Below are 21,475 nucleotides of genomic sequence, written 5' to 3'. Positions count from 1 at the left end.
GTACCACCGGATTACCAGAATATAGTTCATTTCCCCCCCCACCTTCTGATTTTCCCAGAATCTCTATGTTAACCAAAGGGGTTTGCAAATGTAACATCAGTAGGGTAGAGAGAGGAAAAAGGGGGAAAGAGGTATTTATGACTGTCATAAACCTACCCCCCAGGCCAACGTCATAACACTGTTATTGGTCAGTTAATTGCTTTGCTTGTTTTGAGATAGTTATGATGGTTGAGAGAGATACTGTAAATTCAGGTGTGATACACTCTGGGTAGCAACAGACTGTCTCCTACTTCTACTTATATCATCCAATCATCCAATCATCCAATCACCATAGAAACACAAACAGTAATATGAGAGTGATCTACAGAGTAATGAATGTGTTATTGATATCTCTCGTTCTCTCCCTTTCCTCTCCCCCTCCAAGACCTCAGAATGGCTCGATGATCCTGTACAACAGGAAGAAGGTAAAGTACAGGAAGGATGGCTACTGCTGGAAGAAGAGGAAAGATGGGAAGACCACCAGAGAAGACCACATGAAGCTCAAAGTCCAGGGAGTGGAGGTGAGCACACACATGCACTCATACATATGCAGTGCCCTCAGAGAGTATCCATACCCCTTGACCTTTTCTCTCCCATCTACACACAGTACCCCATAATGACAGTAAATATGCTTTTAAAAATGTTTGCTAATTTATTGAAAATGTAATACAGAAATATATAATTTACATAAGTATTGACACCCCTGAGTCAATACATGTTAGAATCACCTTTGGTAGTGATTACAATTGCGAGTCTCTAAAGCCTTGCGTGCGTGTTCGTGCACGTAGAAAAATATGTTGATCACCCTACTTGTAGAGAAGGCCAATGACCTCCTCCTCTCTTTCATGTTGACAAAATGGTCTATCACTCTGTCATGAAGTACATACTTGTTTTGTTGTCCAAGGCTACCTGGCTAAAATGCTTGCTCGCTAGCCTAACTTCCATTAATGGGCAACGTTAGCAAGTTAACATTAGCCTTCTACTAGCTACATATTGAACTTCCATCCTCTCAGGCCAGGGGCACAACAATGTATGAATTAATGGTTGGATCAGAATCGTCATTATAATCATTGGCCAGTATGGAGAATTAAGTAAAACCACAAGTTGAAATCTCCATCCATGGCTAATTTAGGATTGGGCTAATTTTAGCTAGCTGGCTAGTCACCGGAGGACAACAACACAACGAGATGCAACAATTCAAGGTTTTCTGTCAATGACTTATGCTCTCGATGGTATTTGATAGGAGTGACACCAAATCCAAACTGGCTTCTCTTGACCCTTTCTTTTGGTGCGCCAGGACCATTCACAGTTGAGCTCGCTCAGTTTAACTCAATGCTGATTAGCTATTTTTTTTAACTATTTTTTTGTCATGGGAGGTAGGATGCTCGTTGGCTTCCCTTGCCTTCAATGCTACGGGCAGCAACAATGTCATACTCGTTTGGACCAGACAGCATCATTCAGCCTCTTGAAAATTGAAGGAAAATTAAGAATCACAGAGACGAAAGATAAATTATTTTATGTTTTAAAATGTTTCCATTTATCAATTTTTGGGGGGGAAGCCTGGCTTCCCTTGGCATCCATGAATTCACGCCACAGGTCACATGGCCAGGAATCAGATTTATATCTGACTTCAAACCACCTACGAAGATGGTTTGAAATGTTGCTTGAAATTTCTGATTCCATGTGATTTTTGGCTGTTTAAACTGCAGGAAAAATAACAGATTTGAATCAGATATGCAAATCTATTTTAAATTTAGGCTGTAACACAACAAAATGTGGAAAAAGTCAAGAGGTGTGAATACTTTCTGAAGGCACTATAGATGGAAGACCACTAAGGAAGGCCATACAAAACTCAAAGTAGAGGAATTGTAGGGTAAGGGAAAGAGAGGGAGGAGAGATGAAGGGATGTGAGGTGAAAATAAGAAAAAAGGTTAATGAGATGGAAAAAGGGAAGAGCGTGGGATGGATTGACTGGATTGAGCTCTCGCTCCTGCTCTCCCTCTCTCTCCATTTGTGAATCAGTCTCTAACATCCTCCCCTAGCTGTTTCTTATGTTACCAATACACACACACACACACACACACCCTCTCTGTAGGATAAGTGTGTGTTTGGCTTCAGGCCAAAGATGATGTCAATGCCTCCTTCGACAGGAACAGAGAGGAGTATCGATCTAGTCTCAAGGCAATGGTGTGTGTGTGTGTGTGTGTGCGCGTGTGTGTGTGTGTGTGTGTGCAAGCGCCCATGTATATGTGTGAGTCACATGCTACAGCTCTATAATTGATTATTCAGCAGAAATAGTACGCAAGCGGCGAGTGAGGAGTGCGACAGACATAAAAAGAGAGGGAATGACCAAGAGAGAGGGAGGAAGGGATAAAGGGACAGAGAGGGATTGAGAAAAAAAGAGAGAAGAAAGAGGGATGATGAAGAAGAGAAACAAGCCTGTGGGGTAGATAGACCCTCATACAGAATGGAAATTTATGGAAATGCACTCTGCCTTTGGCTACAGAGAGAAGAGAGAGGAAGAGAGAAAAGGGGGGTAACCATCAAGGTCGTCACCACTATCATGCCTCATCCCTCTCTTTCTCCTTTCTCTCTCTTTCTCTCTCTGATTGTGTGACATCATCCTCTGCTAGGGAGATTGTACATTGCAGGCTTTGTTAAAATCTTCATCCTCCACACCTTTTGAACATGATGCACTGTCATGGCAGATAGGTACAGCCGAACATGACTGTGTGTGTGTGTGTGTGTGTGTGTGTGTGTGTGTGTGTGTGTGTGTGTGTGTGTGTGTGTGTGTGTGTGTGTGTGTGTGTGTGTGTGTGTGTGTGTGTGTGTGTGTGTGTGTGTGTGTGTGTGTGTGTGTGTGTGTGTGCGTGTTTGTGTTTAACTCTTACCATGTCCTCTCTCTCTCTCTCAGTGTCTGTATGGCTGTTATGTCCACTCCTCCATCATCCCTACCTTTCATCGCAGATGCTATTGGCTGCTCCAGGTAAGCCCCTCCCACCATACAACCACAATACATTTGACTCATTATAACCTCTATTACTGTTGTGAAAGCATGCACTGAACTGGAGCTTGTTGACACTAGGGGCAAGTGAAAGTAATGTCTGACACTGATCCAATGTGCACTTATCAGGAGTCGACTGTACACATCATGAATGGATGGGTGAGTGGAAAAGGAATCCCCAGAGGCAGCAACATGGTACCCAGATCTTATGCTTGTATTGAATTAGTAACTGCAATGTCAACAAAGTTGAACTCCCAGAATGTGCCTGGTTGGTGTTGTCATCTCTATCTATTTGTATATCTGACTCTGACCTAGCCAGACTCCACTGGGCTGGAAGAGTAGACACACTTCTCTGTATGTGGTGTACTCCCTGCCTGGCTTTCCAAGGAAACACACACACACACACGGACCCTGCTCTCCCCTGTGTATAGAGGTGTGTTATTAATGTTTGCTTCACTCTGCTGCTCATATGAGGGACAGAAATACGGCCTCAGTCACACTGACATTGGAACACACTCACTCATCTCACTCCTCTCACTCCTCTCCCTCGTCCCCTCATCTCCCTCCTCTCCCTCCTCCCCTCCTCTCACTCCTCTCCCTCGTCCCCTCATCTCCCTCCTCTCCCTCCTCCCCTCCTCTCACTCCTCTCACTCATCTCACTCCTCTCACTCCTCTCCCTCGTCCCCTCATCTCCCTCCTCTCCCTCCTCCCCTCCTCTCACTCCTCTCCCTCATCTCACTCCTCTCACTCCTCTCCCTCGTCCCCTCATCTCCCTCCTCTCCCTCCTCCCCTCCTCTCACTCCTCTCCCTCATCTCACTCCTCTCCCTCCTCTCACTCTTCACCCTCTTCCTCTCACCTCACTCCTCTCCCTCATCTCACTCCTCTCCCTCCTCTCTTGTCACTCTTCTCACTTCCTCATCTCACTCATCTCACTTCCCCATCTCACTCCCTCATCTCACTCCCTCATTTCACTCCTCTCCCTCATCTCACTCCCTCATCTCACTCATCTCACTTCCTCATCTCACTCATCTCACTTCCCCATCTCACTCCCTCATTTCACTCCTCTCCCTCATCTCACTCCCTCATCTCACTCATCTCACTCCCTCATCTCACTCCCTCATTTCACTCCTCTCCCTCATCTCACTCCCTCATCTCACTCATCTCACTCCCTCATCTCACTCCCTCATTTCACTCCTCTCCCTCATCTCACTCCCTCATCTCACTCATCTCACTCCCTCATTTCACTCCTCTCCCTCATCTCACTCCCTCATCTCACTCCTCTCACTCCACTCACTCATCTCACTCCTCTGCTCAAGTTAAAGATGGTCAGAGGGCCATAGTCAAACTGAGGACAGGCAACATGATGGGTCTTTAACCATGCTTGTACACGCACACACATACATACTCATCCACACTCACGCACACTCCCTCTCACCCAGCAGGGTAGGAACCATACCTGTGTGTGCTGAATCTTTCATACACTCCTGGAGCCAGAGATGAGGGGCCTGTAGCGAATGAGGGTTGAAAACACACACAACCACACACATACACACACAGCAGGGTTGAGGGGGCTTTAGCTGTTCAAACTTTGAAATGGCAGGTGAGAATCTCTCCTCTGACACTCAATGCCTGACCTCTTTATCCTCTACTTTCCTTTTCCCTCGCTCCCTCTCTCCCACCTTCTCCTAGGACCATCTCATCTACATTGTAGAATAATAGTGAAAACATAAAAACTATGAAATAACCCAGTTAAAAGTTTGGTTTTAGCGACTGCACTTGAAAAATCTTGAAATTTTCCAGATTGACTGACCTTCATGTGCTGTTCTTGCCATAATATGTTATAGGGCTATCTTCTGTATACCACCCCTACCTTGTCACAACACAGCTGATTAGCTCAAGCACATTAAGAAGGAAAGAAATACCACAACTTAACTTTTAACAAGACAGCATTCCAGGTGACTACCTAATGAAGCTGGTTGAGAAAATGCCAAGAGTGTGAAAAGCTGTAATCAAGGCAAAGGGTGGCTACTTTGAAGAATCTCAAATATAAAATATATTTTGATTTATTTAACACTCTCATTCCCTCCCTCTCTAGTTCTTTCTCCCTCCATCCCCCCTCTCTCCCCAAATGAAGGTTTATTTTATAAATCTCTTCCCTCTCTGTGTAGAACCCAGACATAGTGTTGGTACACTACCTGAACGTTCCAGCGGTGGACGACAGTGGGAAGCCATGTGGGCCTGTCCTCTGCTCCATCAACACAGACAGGAAGGAGTGGGCCAAGTGGAGCAAGGAGGAGCTCATTGGACAGCTCAAACCCATGTGTGAGTCACATTTAACCCCTGACCTCTAGCCCCTTTAAAACTTCATCGCCTCACCTTGCACTCATAAGTAAGCCAAGTCTATTCTACAAATCACATATCTTTCTGCATTCAATTGAATAAACCCTGATAACTTATTTTATATTTTATGTCATTAAATTATTTAGCACATGAGTTGTCATGGTTATATGAGAGCTGTGAGTCTAGTTCCAAATCTCCATCCAAATCTACTGTTCCTCTCTCTTCTGAGTCAGTTTGACTTTAACAGAACCACACTGCCCCTCAGTGGCCATCAAAGAGACTGCAGGCAGAGGCATTGCGTGTGTGTGTGTGTGTGTGTGTGTGTGTGTGTGTGTGTGTGTGTGTGTGTGTGTGTGTGTGTGTGTGTGTGTGTGTGTGTGTGTGTGTGTGTGTGTGTGTGTGTGTGTGTGTTTATACCAGAAGTCCCCACAAGAATAGTAAACTAACAAAAATTTGAACAACTGGGGACATTTTGTTAGTCCCCACAAGGTCAAATGCTATTTCTGTGGGATTTAAGGTTAGGGTGAGAATTAGGTTTATGTATAGTTTGAGGTGAGGAGCTAGAGTTAGGGTTAGGGTTAAGGTCAAGTTTTCGGTTTAGGGTTAGTGTAAGGATATGGGTTAGGTTTAGGGGTTAGGGAAAATTGGATTTTGAATGGGACTTAATTGTATGTCGCCACAAGGTTAGCTGTACAAAACTGCGTGTGTGTGTGTGTGTGTGTGTGTGTGTGTATGTGTGTGTGTACCGTCTGTCCTCAGACACAGGGGGGAGACACAAGGGGGCGAGGAGCATCTGTTCAAAATACCCAGCATGCATTATTCATGAGTGAGTGTGAGTTAGAGAGAGTTCTAGTTTGTTACAAACCCAGAGGATTGCTCTCTCTGGGACCAGCACTGTCTGTGTTGAGATGTGTGAGTTGCATTTATGCACCAACAGCCTTGGATTTCAGTGTCAGTCCGTTTCTAATGTGTCTGTGTTGTGTGGTAATATTTATCCTATATGCATATCATATATACCTCACGTGTGAATCGTAATAAGACTAAGCTATTAGCCTATTAAAATGTTTATCTGACTCCATAAGATGAATAGCAATATGCATTAGACTACAGTTGAGTTACAGTAATAGCAATCCTATTTGCAGGAGGCCTTTTGGTAGGCCGTCATTGTAAATAAGAATTTGTTCTTAACTGACTTGCCTAGTTAAATAAAGGTTGAATAAAATGTTAAGAATAACCAAATTCACAAATATCTGAGAATGGAATTCTAAATACAAGTGTATTTAATTACTTTGAAAAATGAATTATTACATTTACAAGGCATAAGCTTAAACTAGAAAGCATTTCAAGGCATTATTCTAAGCATGATCACAGAGGGAGAGAGAGAGAGACAAGGAAACCATGGCTTGTGCCTTGGCCCATAGCTCATGGGAGAGAGAGAGAGACAAGGAAACCATGGCTTGTGCCTTGGCCCATAGCTCATGGGAGAGAGAGAGAGAAAGAAATACAGTTTATATCTCACCACAGAAAGTCAGGGGAAAAAAAGAAAGACAATACATCTTAGACCCTTTTACAACATCTGAGTTGTTTGGATTCAAAATCTGAACTGTTGACCAATAGTATTACTGTAAAGTTAACCTCCAATCAGATAGGACTACAGACCTGTAAAGACAACAACACCTCAGCTTCTCAGAGGTGTGACAATGGGAGTTGGCAAGATCAAAACAGAGAATGCTTGCATACAGTTGATAAGTCAACATCTGCTTAATAAACCCTTTCTGTTCAGGCAATGCTGGCCTTTGAGTCCTGAAATGAAATGATAATGGACGTAAATGTAAACATGTCCATTGTGTTTTTGTGTCTTTTGACGGCAAGTCAATATACCCAATTTGCATTGCAGCCCTCCAGACCTCAAGAAAGAGAGAAAATGTGTCCCCCTAGCCCCAGGACAAAATGAGTCTGACACCCCCTGGTGTACATCAATTCAGTGTGTAGTTCACACTTTCAACACATGGTGGCACCCTCACACTGTATCTCATTTAGCTCTTCGTCTAGCAAGGGTTACCAAACTTTTCCGCTCAGGCCCCTTTTCCAGCATTGGGGAACATCAAATCAAATTTTATTGGTCACATACACATGTTTATCAGATATTATTGATTGTATTGCTGTTGATGATATCTGGAAATGTGCATGTACACCCTAGCCCATCTACTGTTGCTAGCCCCAATTCTGACTTCTCTTGCTCTGATATCTACTTCACTGGTTTCTGCTCTCTACCTCTCTCAAAGAGTGCAGTGTATGAAGTCAGAACATCTGCTGTCTCGGCCACTGCCTGTCACCAAGGGAGTACCCCAAGGCTCAATCCTAGCCCCCACGCTCTTCACAATTTACATCAAAAACATAGCTCAGGCAGTAGAAAGCTCTCTCTTCCATTTACATGCAGATGATTCAGTCTTACACTCAGCTGGCCCCACCCCGGATTTTGTGTGAAATTATCTACAACAAAGCTTTCTTAGTGTCCAACAAGTTTTCTCTTCCCTTAACCTTGTTCTGAACACCTCCAAAACAAAGGTCATGTGGTTTGGTAAGAATAATGCCCCTCTCCCCACCGGTGTGATAACTACCTCTGAGGGTTTAGAGCTTGAGGTAGTCACCTCATACAGTTACTTAGATGTATGGTTAGACGGTACACTGTCCTTCTCTCAGCACATATCAAAGTTGCAAGCTAAAGTTAAATCTAGACTTGGTTTCCTCTATCGTAATCACTCCTCTTTCATCCCAGCTGCCAAACTAACCCTGATTCAGATGTCCATCCTACCCATGCTAGATTACGGAGACATAATTTATAGATTGGCAGGTAGGAGTACTCTCGAGCGGCTAGATATTCTGTAACATTCGGCCATCAGATTTACCACCAATGCTCCTTATAGGACACATCACTGCACTCTATACTCTTCTGTAAACTTGTCATCTTCATATACCCATCGCAATACCCACTGGTTGATGCTTATTTATAAAAACCCTCTTAGGCCTCACTCCCCCCTATCTGAGATATCTACTGCAGCCCTCATCCTCCACATACAACACCGTTCTGCCAGTCACATTCTGTTAAAGGTCCCCAAAGCACACACATCCTCTTTTCAGTTCGCTGCAGCTAGTGACTGGAACGAGTTGCAACAAACACTCAAACGGGACAGTTTTATCTCAATCTCTTCATTCAAAGACTCAATCACGGACACTGTTACTGACAGTTGTGGCTGCTTTGCGTTATGTATTGATGTCTCTACCTTCTTGCCCTTTGTGCTGTTGTCTGTGCCCAATAATGTTTGTACCATGTTTTGTCCTGCTACCATGTTGTGTTGCTACCATGTTGTTGTCATGTTGTGTTTCTACCATGCTGTGTTGTCATGTGTTGCTGCCATGCTATGATGTTGTCTTAGGTCTCTCTTTGTGTAGTGTTGTGTTGTCTCTTGTCGTGACGTGTGTTTTGTCATATATACTGTATATATCATTTATTATTATTTTATATTTTTTTATCCCAGCCCTCGTCCCCGCAGGAGGCCTTTTGGTAGGCTGCCATTGTATATAAGAATTTGTTAATAACTGACTTGCCTAGTTAAATAAAGGTTAAATAAATAAAATATTATTGCGGTTGTAGCGAAATGTTTGTGTTTCTAGCTCCAACAGTGCAGTAATATCTAACCATTTCACAACATATACCCAATACACACAAATCTAAGTAAAGGAATGTACTTAATAATCTATAAATATATGGAAGAGCAATGTCAGAGCAGCATAGACTAAAATTCATTAGAATAGAATAGCATACAGTATATACATATGTGATGAGTAATGCAAAATATGTAAACATTATTAATGTGACTAGTGTTCCATTATTAAAGTGGCCAGTGATTTCAAGTCTATGTACAGTATATAGGGCAGAAGCCTCTAAGGTGCTACTGATGGCTGTTTAACAGTCTGATGGCCTTGAGATAGAAGCTGTTTTTCACTCTCTCGGTCCCTGCTTTGATGCACCTGTACTGACCTCACCTTCTGGATGATAGCAGGGTGAACAGGCAGTGGCTCGGGTGGTTGTTGTCCTTGATGACCTTTTTGGCCTTCCTGTGACATCGGGTGCTGTAGGTTGTTCAATAATAAGCTATAATAGGCTATAGATGTTGAGTGAGAGGTTCTCCCTCAATCCATGTTTATTTCTATGGGCACTGTTTGTGACACAAACTGTTCACACCCCTCTTGTTGGTGGAGAGAACATTTTGCCATTTTAAAACTACTGATGTGTATTAATGTGATATTTGAGTGACTCAAACATTACAATAAAATCTATAGGCAAAAGAACGCTAAAAGCTAAATAGCTAAAAAAAAGTAGCTTACATGGGCTAGTTGATCTGGACATTTCTGACAGGTTGTAAATAAATAGCTCTCTAAGGTCTGCAATGACATGACAAGAGGAAAACTGATGATGCACCACACAATTTTGAAATTGAACCTTGTACATTCTACTATTACAACTTTCAAGAGTATGTTGAAAGCTGGAGTGAGTTTTGGCCACCCGCCCCCCAGCTTGCGAATCACTGCTCTAAGGCAGGTAGCATCTACTAGATTTACAATTGTTTCTTGAGTGGATGGTCAGGGGGCAGGAACATAATTACAAATAATTTGTATTCACACCCCTTGACTTTTTCCACATTTTGTTGTGTTACAGCCTGGATTTAAAACGGATTAAATGTTGATGTGTTTTGTCACTGGTATACACACAATACCCCATAATGTCAAAGTGGAATTATGTTTTTAGAAATGTTAACAAAGCTGAAATGTCTTGGGTCAATAAGTATTTAACCTCTTTGCTATGGCAAGCCTAAATAAGTACAGTATTACTGTATGTAAATTCAATATTTCTGTATTTCATTTTCAATACGTTTGTCATTATGGGTTATTGTGTGTAGATGGGCGAGATAAAAAAAATGTATCCATTTTGAATTCAGGCTGCAACACAACAAAATGTGGAAAAAGTCAAGGTGTATACATACTTTATATTATGTTAGAGAATACTTTGGAACAGATGTCCCCCTGCTCTAAGGCCTTGGTGTCAAACTACTTTCCTGGAGGGCCTTTTGTCTGCTGGCTTTTGTTATTTCCTTTAGATCTATGTCCAATTAAGACCTAGAAAGCCAGGTGATGAGGAGTTCCAAACTAATCAATTACCTACATTTATCAATCAAGTACAAGAGAGGAGTGAAAACCTGCAGACACTCTGCCCTCAAGGACCGGAGTTTGACACAGGTACTCTAAGTTCTCAGGGCCATGAGAGAAACATAAAGGATCGAACAGGTAAACTAGAATATATTCAACTTAATTGTTAAAACAGATTTAATTCCCCTCTGAAATTGACAGGTGGTAATGTTCAAACTATGTGATCAATACTTGATAACATGAAGTGATGAGATGTTGTCTCTGTATTTGTGTTTTGTGGCTTGTAAATGGTTTGTGACATTATAAATTATGTAGTGTATAACAGTGATATATTGTATATCAATCCCTGTCTCTGTCCTTTCCACCCGTCCTTCTCCCCCTCTCCATCTCTCTGTCTTTTCCACCCGTCCTTCTCCCCCTCTCTATCTCTCTGTCCTTTCCACCCGTCCTTCTCCCCCTCTCCATCACTCTGTCCTTTCCACCCCTCCTTCTCCCCCTCTCCATCTCTCTGTCCTTTCCACCCCTCCTTCTCCCCCTCTCCATCTCTCTGTCCTTTCCACCCCTCCTTCTTTCCCTCTCCATCTCTCTGTCCTTTCCACCCATCCTTCTTTCCCTCTCCATCTCTCTGTCCTTTCCACCCCTCCTTCTCCCCCTCTCCATCTCTCTGTCCTTTCCACCCCTCCTTCTTTCCCTCTCCATCTCTCTGTCCTTTCTACCCCTCCTTCTTTCCCTCTCCATCTCTCTGTCCTTTCCACCCCTCCTTCTCCCCCTCTCCATCTCTCTGTCCTTTCCACCCCTCCTTCTTTCCCTCTCCATCTCTCTGTCCTTTCCACCCCTCCTTCTCCCCCTCTCCATCACTCTGTCCTTTCCACCCCTCCTTCTCCCCCTCTCCATCTCTCTGTCCTTTCCACCCCTCCTTCTCCCCCTCTCCATCTCTCTGTCCTTTCCACCCCTCCTTCTTTCCCTCTCCATCTCTCTGTCCTTTCCACCCATCCTTCTTTCCCTCTCCATCTCTCTGTCCTTTCCACCCCTCCTTCTTTCCCTCTCCATCTCTCTGTCCTTTCTACCCCTCCTTCTTTCCCTCTCCATCTCTCTGTCCTTTCCACCCCTCCTTCTCCCCCTCTCCATCTCTCTGTCCTTTCCACCCCTCCTTCTTTCCCTCTCCATCTCTCTGTCCTTTCCACCCCTCCTTCTCCCCCTCTCCATCTCTCTGTCCTTTCCACCCCTCCTTCTCCCCCTCTCCATCTCTCTGTCCTTTCCACCCCTCCTTCTCCCCCTCTCCATCTCTCTGTCCTTTCCACCCCTCCTTCTCCCCCTCTCCATCTCTCTGTCCTTTCCACCCCTCCTTCTCCCCCTCTCCATCTCTCTGTCCTTTCCACCCCTCCTTCTTTCCCTCTCCATCTCTCTATCCTTTCCACCCCTCCTTCTTTCCCTCTTCATCTCTCTGTCCTTTCCACCCCTCCTTCTTTCCCTCTCCATCTCTCTGTCCTTTCCACCCCTCCTTCTCCCCCTCTCCATCTCTCTGTCCTTTCCACCCCTCCTTCTCCCCCTCTCCATCTCTCTGTCCTTTCCACCCCTCCTTCTCCCCCTCTCCATCTCTCTGTCCTCTCTCCCAGGTGCCGGGAGTAGCCTGCACCAGAAATGCTCCACAGCCAAACACCGCATTATCTCCCCCAAATTAGAAGCAAAGACAGGGACAGGGGATGGGACTGGGACAGGGGCTGGGACAGGGACAGGGGCTGGGACAGGGACAGGGTCTGGGACTGGGACAGGGGGTGGGACAGGGACAGGGTCTGGGACAGAGGTGCAGAACAGTGATGTGTCTGAGGGGCAGACAGAGCCCAGTCCTGGAGTGGGGGCCAGGAGCAGAGGAGGGGGGGAGAGGAAGAATGGAAGGCTGCCCAAACCCTCCCTGCTTCCCCAGAGCAGCATGGAAGTCTCCTCCACATCCACCAATCAGGTGGAGGTTCCCGACACCACACAGAGCTCCCCACTGTCAATCACCAGCGACATTACTGTAGACAGTCCCGCCCTCGGCCTGGCCAGCAGCCTATCACAGAGCTCTGCTGCTGTGTTCATGTCCGAGGTTGCCACGGTAACAGGGGATTCCGTGTACACCACAGAACACGCCCACCTGATTGGCTCCACCCATGACGCCACCACCACTGGGATTCTGCTGGCTGTTGCCCCAGACACCCAGCGCTTTGAGTTCCCTGGGGGGGTGGGGTTAGCAGAGGAAGGGGGGGAGTTGGTCCTCTCCAGCAGTCTGGATGCCGGAGGTTCTGGAGTCAACCTTCTTGAGACCAGCATGAACTTTGACCCAGACTGCTTCCTCAATAACCCCAAGCAGGGCCAAACATACGGGGGAGGAGGGGGTAAGGCCGAGGAAGGTAGCTGTAATAGTGAGGGGGGACTCCGTGGCTCTCCACAGTCACTAACTGCTAACGGCTATGTATTCAACGCCACGCTCGTAAACATCAAGACCGAAGATACTCCCCTGGAGCAGCCGCTGGATAATCAGAGCAGGTACGCTGGCGAGGGGACGGGCCTGAGCCCTAGCACCACACTGGAGCAAATGGACTTCAGTGCTGTGATGTCATCAGCCTGCGCCCAGAGCTTGGCACAGCAGATACACCAACACTCCCCCAGTCTCTTCTTGCAGGCCTCCCCTAAGACCCCCCTCGCCCAGGCCACCCAGCCCCAGATCTGTGCCTCTGAGACGGGCCAGAACTCAGGCGAGACCCAGGCTTATCTGGGCCTATCTACTATACCACAGACTGACTCTACAGGCACCAACGGAGACCCTCACACATACCTCCACCAATCCTCACCAGACCAACATGGCCACAGTGAGGAAAGCAGCCAGGGGGGTCTAGTGGGGCTGGGTAGCTTTCCTGTAAGGGGGCAGGAGATGAGAAAAGACCAGCTGAGCACCAGAGGACCTGGGAAGGTGACGTCCCCAGAGAAAGAGACACAGAAGAGGGCAGAGTTACTCCTCAATCCTGGGGAACAGCATGAGGCCTACAGAAACAACACTGGCGTTGGGAGAGGTGGAGATCACTACCTACAGCCAACAACCAAGAGTGGGGGAGTAGAGGGAGGCCAAGAAATAGGAGAGAAATATATTTTCAGTAACGGGGTCAGGGATGCAGGAGTTAACAGCTCAGTGGTGGACAGTCCTCAGTCTCTAGCTGGAGCAGCCATGGAGGGGGGGTTGTACAGCTCTACTCTTCCCCAGCCGGGTGTAGGTGAGGCTGGGGGAGCTGAGGGGGCAGGCGGGGGCATCAGCCTGGAAGGCTTTGAGGCATCGTTTGGGAACCAGTTCTCTGACCTCATCAATGACTTCATCTCTGTTGAGGGGGGTGGAGGGGGGGCGGTGGCCGGGACAGGAGGCAGTGCACTCTACACCCCTGCTCTGATGCCCCAGGAGGAGGTTGGAGAGGGCCAGGAGGCAGGAGCAGCCCCCATTCAGGGTTCAGAGGTGGAGCAGGGAACTCTGAGATTGCTGCCAGAGACGGGGAGGCTTTTTGGGGTGACAGACTACTCCCCCGAGTGGTCTTACCCAGAGGTGAGTCACTAGTACCTAACCCTTAACCTCTGACCACTTACCTCTTGAAGCCCGACTTCCTATTCCCTAGCTTCTGAAAGGATATATCACCCAAAGTAGCTACATAGACATAGGAAGTAGTGTATAGATTACACTAGTATACATGAACTATCAGCAACCATATAACTCATAAGGCCAACGTCTGTCTGTACGCAGTAAGAGTCTGACGTAGATCCTCTGAGACATTAATGACCTGAGACACACACACACACGGTCTGTGGCTCAGCATTGATGTCAGTGCCCAGTGGGAAGAGGGTCAGACTGAGACTGGGGAGACACTAAGAAAGAGAACATACAGAGTGGCGTCATCCCCTTGGACGCTTTGACACACACACAACATCACTGCATGTGACTGTGTGTCTTTGTTTCAGGGTGGGGTGAAGGTGTTGATAACAGGTCCCTGGCTGGAGGCCAGCAGGGAGTACAGCTGTCTGTTTGACCACATCAGTGTCCCAGCTGCTCTCATACAGCCAGGAGTACTGCGCTGCTACTGCCCTGGTAACACACTCACACACACAGAGACATGCATACACTCAGCAAACTAGTTTCTCATGCACACACTCTATTACTAATCCCAACCCGTGTGTGTGTGTGTGTGTGTGTGTGTGTGTGTGTGTGTGTGTGTGTGTGTGTGTGTGTGTGTGTGTGTGTGTGTGTGTTTGTGTGTGTGTCTTAGCCCATGAAACAGGTTTGGTGATGCTGCAGGTGGCTATGGGTGGGGATGTGATCTCTTCCTCTGTGGTGTTTGAGTATAAAGCTCGAGACTTGCCCGCCCTGCCCTCCTCACAACACGACTGGTTGTCCCTGGACGGTAAGTTAATGTTTGTGTGTGTGTGTGCATGCGTACATGAGTGTATACCATCCTGCATCCCACTGCTGGCTTGTCTCTGAAGCTAAGCAGAGTTGGTCCTGGTCAGTCCCTGGATGGGAGACCAGATTCTGCTGGAGGTGATATTGGAGGCACTCTTCCTCTGGTTCCCCAAAAAATATCCCAATTCGCCAAGGCAGTGATTGGGGACAGTGCCCTGTGTAGGGTGATGTCTTTCAGATGGGACGTTAAAGGGGTGTCTCCCGACTCTCTGTGGTCACTAAAGATCCCATGGCACTGAAAATAGTAGGGATGTTAACCCTGGTATCCTGGCTAGGGTGTCCACCCCCAGTGCTCAGAATGACTGAAATCACATGTAGATTATGGTCATTCATCTTAACAGAACATGCAACTCCTGTAATGAAGCAGCCAATACAAAGTAATTTGCCAAAATGCAATCTGCAGGAAAACACCATTCTAAACAGTGTACCTGATGCAAGCGGTTCCATGTGGGACAGAGTTTTAAATCTCTTTTAGATTCCCCCTCTTTCTAAGTTTCTAAAGATGTGACAACTAGGATGGGTTGATAATATGACTAGGATTGTGCCTTTGGCTTCTGGACAACAAAAGAAAGTTGATATGAAAACCAATGGAACAGGAGAGAAATGCTAGTTTCAATGGCATAAAATAATTTCCTCCATGTTTCTATAAGGTAAGAGATGCCTCATAATTTGAAGTAAAACATTCAGGTTTCAAACAATTAAGTATATGTTTTCAAAATGCATACTGCCTCCGGCTCACATTGCAAAGTGGTAGAGGACGTGCTGATAGCCTGCCTACCTTTGTGTATTCATTTGAATGGTGAATAGGAAGCGTGCTTAAATTATCAGTTGAGAAATAAAAATAGTAGCTCTTTTTTATCGTGGCCATCAAAACTATTTTGAACACACGATTGCATATAGAATTGTTGCGCAATGACCGGCTTATAAAAGCCCATTTCACTCCAACAGCATCGAGCTGAGGAGCTACAGCAGCTCTAGCACTGTCTGACCAGCTAACGGAAACCCTGGTGCGCTGTTTACGTGCATACGTGCCACTCTATGACAGATGTTATGATTTCTTATGTAGCTGTGATGAGGAATCCTCTTCTCAGATGCTAGTACCAAGGGTGAAACAGAGTGTTTAGACAATGTAAGGGATCTCGTCCTCCTCTTCTGAGGAGGAGTAGCGAGAAGGATCGGGGGACCAATGCGCAGCGTGGTAAGTGTCCATAATGTTTTTTAATCAAGACAATAGAACACTGGAACAAAACAACAAACGATGACGTGAATATACAAAACAGAAAACACGGAAAACAAACACCCACAACCCAAAAGTGAAACCCAGGCAACCTAAGTATGATTCTCAATCAGGGACAACAATTGACAGCTGCCTCTGATTGAGAACCATACTAGGCCGAACTCAAAAACCAACATAGAAAAACAAACATAGACTGCCCACCCAACTCACGCCCTGACCATACTAATACAAAGATATAATAACAGAACTAAGGTCAGAACGTGACAGACAATTTACTGTTTTAAATCAAATCAAATTGCATTGGTCACATAGACACATTTAGCAGATGTTATTGCGGGTGTAGCGAAATGCTTGTTTTCCTAGCTCCAACAGTGCAGTAGTATCTAACAATACACACAAATCTACAAGTAAAAGAATGGAATGGAGAAACATATAAATATTAGGATGAGCAATGTTGGAGTGGCATTGACTAAAATACAGTAGAATAGAATACAGTATATACATATGAGATGAGTAAAGCAGTGTTATAATTATTAAAGTGACCAGTGATTCCATGTCTACAGTATGTATATAGGGTAGCAGCCTATAAGGTGCAGAGTTGAGTAACCGGGTGGTAGCCGGCTAGGGATGTAATATATTTCTACAGATTTGGGTTCCTGCATGTAATATAGCATTTTTGGTTTTGCCATATGTTTGATGGGAGATTCCACCATGTTGTATGGGGGCCTGGATTCACACGTCACATAGGGGACAGGAATAGGGACATGGGGTGTTTTGGGACCAGATACACTCTCTTACAATCTCTCTCTGAGTGAGTGTTGAGTCTGAAAGTGTGGATTCCACATAATGACAGAAGATGTAGAGGCCTGGTTCAGCACCATGGACAGCACCACTAGACTAGAGCCACTGGCTGGAAAAATGTCATTATTCTCCACAGGCGAGACATTCTACCACTATGCCTGATGGGACTTGTTAATTTGAGCCTGTAATACAGTACCAGCCGAAAGTTTGGACACACCTATTCAAGGGTTTTTCTTTATTTTTACTATTTTCTACATTGTAGAATAATAGTGAATACATCAAAACTATGAAATAACACATATGGAATAATGTATTAAAAGTGTTCAATCAAAATATATTTTAGATTTTAGATTCTTCAAGTAGCCACCCTTTGCCTTGATGACAGCTTTCCACACTCTTGGCATTCTGTCAACCAGCTTCACCTGGAATGATTTTCCAACTGTCTTGAAGGTGTTCCTACATGTGCTGAGCACTTGTTGGCTACTTTACCTTCACTCTCCGGTCCAACTCATGCCAAACTATCTCAATTGGGTTGAGGTCGGGGGATTGTGGAGACCAGGTCATCTGATGCAGCACTCCATCCCTCTCCTTCTTGGTCAAATAGCCCTTACACAGCCTGGAGATGTGTTGGGTCATTGTCCTGTTGAAAAACAAATGATAGTCCCACTAAGCACAAACCAGATGGCTGTGGTAGCCATGATGGTTAAGTGTGCCTTGAATTCTAAATAAATCACTGACAGTGTCCCCAGCAAAGCACCGCCACACCATCACACCTCCTCCTCCATGCCTCATGGTGGGAACTACACATGCAGAGATCATCATAGCCTTGTTCCTTTCTAGGTTTCTTCCTAGGTTTTGGCCTTTCTAGGGAGTTTTTCCTAGCCACCGTGCTTCTACACCTGCATTGCTTGCTGTTTGGGGTTTTAGGCTGGGTTTCTGTACAGCACTTTGATATATCAGCTGATGTAAGAAGGACTATATGAAAAAAAATGATTTGATCCGTTCACTTACTCTGCATCTCACAAAGACACGGCGGTTGGAACCAAAAATCTCAAATTTGGACTCATCAGACCAAAGGACAGATTTCCACCGGTCTAATGTCCATTGCTTGTGTTTCTTGGCCCAAGCAAGTCTCTTTTTCTTATTTGTGTCCTTTAGTAGTGGTTTCTTTTCAGCAATTTGACCATGAAGGCCTGATTTACACAGTCTCCTCTGAACAGTTAATGTTGAGATGTGTCTGTTACTTGAACTCTGTGAAGCATTTATTTGGGCTGTAAATTTCTGAGGCTGGTAACTCTAATGAACTTATCTTCTGCAGCAGAGCTAACTCTGGCTCTTCGTTTCCTGTGTCGGTCCTCATGAGAGCCAGTTTCATCATAGCGCTTGATGGTTTTTGTGACTGCACTTGAAGAAACTTTCAACGTTTTTGGCATTTTCTGGATTGACTGACCTTCAATGTCTTATAGTAATGATGGACTGTCGTTTCTCTTTGCTTATTTGAGCTGTTCTTGACGTAATATAGACTTGGTATTTTACCAAATAGGGCTATCTTCTGTATACCACCCCTACCTTGTCACAACTCAGCTGATTGGCTCAAACACATTAAGAAGGAAATACATTCCATAAATTAACTTTTAACAAGGCACACCTGTTAATTGAAATGCATTCCAGGTGACTACCTCATGAAGCTGGTTGAGAGAATGCCAAGAGTGTGCAAAGCTGTCAAGGCAAAGGGTGGCTACTTTGAAGAATCTCAAATATATTTTGATTTGTTTAACACTTTTGGTAACTACATGATTCATATGTGTTATTGTATCGTTTTGATGTCTTCTCTATTAATCTACAATGTAGAAAGTAGTCAAAATAAAGAAAACCCCTGGAATGAGTAGGTGTGTCCAAACTTTTGACTGGTACTGTATGTTTTATACTGCATCCTCCAGGGAGCCTTTGTGTGGGGGACATACATATGGCCTGTGTATAATTGCTGTCATGTGAACTGAAATGAAGTTTTTAAACATAGGCTTAAGACCCTTGTTTTATGTGATTGCTGTGAGTTTTGTTGTTTTTCACCATGTACAACATCCTGACAATTATTGAATGACAATAAGGTTTCCTGACTGTATGAACCTCTAAGTAGTTACATTTTGTTTGCTACTCAATTTTCCCTCTCACACAAACATTCACTCTTACAAACACTAGTCTGTGCAACAAGGTGCTGTAATTATTCAATGCCTGTATAGTTCAGGGGCGTGTGTGTTTCATCTCGTTCGCTCCAGTCTATGTGATAGATACGCTATTGTGGCCTGTGCTATCGCCCGCAATGCAGAGAGAGAGAGAGAGAGAGAGAGAGAGATGGGGGAGGGGCAGTGCGGCAATGCGTCTACAGAAAGACGCACTGCTGCGGTCCACATAAAGAGAACACTCGCATAATGTTTTGTTACGTTGACGGTCTGTTTTATTGCAGCTAAATGTAAACCGTAATGGGTCTTCACCAGGTTCCGCTCACATAGGATACACAAAGCGGAATAGCAATAGATTTTAGAGCGTTTTAGAGCGCTGGAGGTGGGATTAATAGAGCAGCCATCTGTGCATAGTCGCTCCCAACATAATCTCGACAGATTGACCGAATGAGAGAGAGGCGTAGCCTCGGCAGCCTAGTTTAAACCTGTTTCAATGGTCGGTCGCCCTATATTGAGTCTCGTTGTCATAAACTAGACTACCAAAATTGTACAATGCACCAAAGAGATCAAATATCAGAATGATAGAGTACGGCTACCCAGGCATATTTGCATTAGCCTACTCACGCCTGCATGAATTCACTCTCGTCTCTCCACTGTGCCTTTGTTTGAAAAGCGGGCATTCAAGTTATTCTACTGTCTCTGACTCTTGTGATTCGTTTATTTTTCTCCCACGGATGATGACCGAGACACCGGTAGCTCGTGGAACTCCCCATGGTTAGATTTAACTCCGGCGTCTGTTTCCCTGCGGCGCAATTAGAATGAACGTCTGCCCTGTTTACGCACCTCTCACGGTTTTAGGGGAGAGAAACGGCGCGAAATGGGAGGGGAGGGTAGAGACTCTCTCTCTCGCCTCTTCCACTTTGTTCTATTGATGTTGCATGGTAGCAAGCGTCGCACACCTCAAACTAAAAGGGAACTGTAAAACAGAAGAAGAAGGACAAAGAGAGCGTCAGAGAAACTATTTGAGCTTTCCGGTTAGTAGCCTTATCTATTATGTGAAAACGAAATAGAAAATAGACTTTTGGCTGTTGTCGGTGTTTTGTGCATTTACCTCGTAATTGGTGTTGAAAATGCAAGAGCCACAGAATGTCTCGGAGGTCGCTGTTGAGTCTGGACTGGAGCCATTTAGAGGATTTTAGTTTATCCTGTTATTCACTTTGGCTACCTGACTGTGGTGTTGATAGTAGGCTATGTCTGCCTATGCATGCTCGCATCATCTCGAAAGTCGTTAGTTGTGTGTGTTTACATTGCTTTCATTGGTCATTACAGATGATATACCTTGTAAAGGCTCACAGCCAACACAGTCCAGGTCAAATTCCCTCATCTTGCGGCACAGGTATTAAAACGTGTGTAAATGGCTAACCCCTGTATATTATGTTGTGTAACTTGGCTGGCCTGGTAGCACAATGACTAAGTAACTAAGTAACACGTGTGCTGTGGAAGAGCTGCTCTCTCTCTCTCTCTCTTGCGCTTTGTCTCGCTCTCTCTTTCTCTCTGAATAAATCAACCTCAAACAAAGGACTACAATAAGCCACTGTCCGTGTAGCTAATATGCCGTTTGGGGACTTCTGTAGCCTAGTCTATTAACTTTTCGCAAAGGCATAGGCCTACATTTAGGGCAATGAACTATTATAACTTGTAAACTATAAGTGAGTGAATTGAACAGAGGGGAGTAGGCTACGAGCTGGTCTGAACCAAGTCGAAGTTGCATGAAGCGCGGTCCCACATTCTGATTTCAGCACCAAGAGAAGTGGAGAGTGCCATGAGTTGTAGACTAGCTGTTGTGCTGAAAGCCTGTGGGCTGGTGAAAATAATTTCCTGTGACGTTTCACAGTTTTTATTCTGGTTACTTTAACAAATATATAACAATTTAACAAATCCCAAGTCTGATGGGCAGGAACATGGGCAGAAAGTGGGTCAAAACTTGGAACAGAATTGAACAGTTCTGGAAAACAAGCTTTTCTCTAATTAAACAGACCTCCCGCCATCCATAAATACCCAACTGAAAAAAACCTCAAACATAGAAACAAGCATGTTGTCAGCAGTGGTCATGTCTCCGCCGCCAAGTTCTGTGTTGTCCTTGACATGCTGTTGTCACTGACATGCTGTGTGTGTGACTGGAAGTGCC

The 21,475-nt window shown here is 45.1% G+C and overlaps 1 protein-coding gene across 3 annotated transcripts in view; it reads left to right on the top strand.

The window, feature by feature from the left end:
- The window catches only part of camta1b (calmodulin binding transcription activator 1b), a 119,740-nt gene that overhangs the window by 85,798 nt on the left and 12,467 nt on the right, over positions 1-21,475 (top strand). For all 3 annotated transcript variants that reach the window (XM_031825129.1, XM_031825126.1, XM_031825128.1), the window contains exons 5-10: positions 425-560; positions 2,954-3,025; positions 5,213-5,366; positions 12,209-14,160; positions 14,571-14,697; positions 14,876-15,010. In XM_031825129.1, coding sequence (XP_031680989.1) covers positions 425-560; positions 2,954-3,025; positions 5,213-5,366; positions 12,209-14,160; positions 14,571-14,697; positions 14,876-15,010 — 2,576 coding nt within the window. The remainder of the gene's footprint in view (positions 1-424; positions 561-2,953; positions 3,026-5,212; positions 5,367-12,208; positions 14,161-14,570; positions 14,698-14,875; positions 15,011-21,475) is intronic.

Source organism: Oncorhynchus kisutch, linkage group LG5 (genome assembly GCF_002021735.2).
Source record: "Oncorhynchus kisutch isolate 150728-3 linkage group LG5, Okis_V2, whole genome shotgun sequence".
NCBI lineage: Eukaryota > Metazoa > Chordata > Actinopteri > Salmoniformes > Salmonidae > Oncorhynchus > Oncorhynchus kisutch.
Note: the sequence above shows the minus strand (reverse complement) of the source record. Positions and strands in the feature narration are given on the sequence as shown.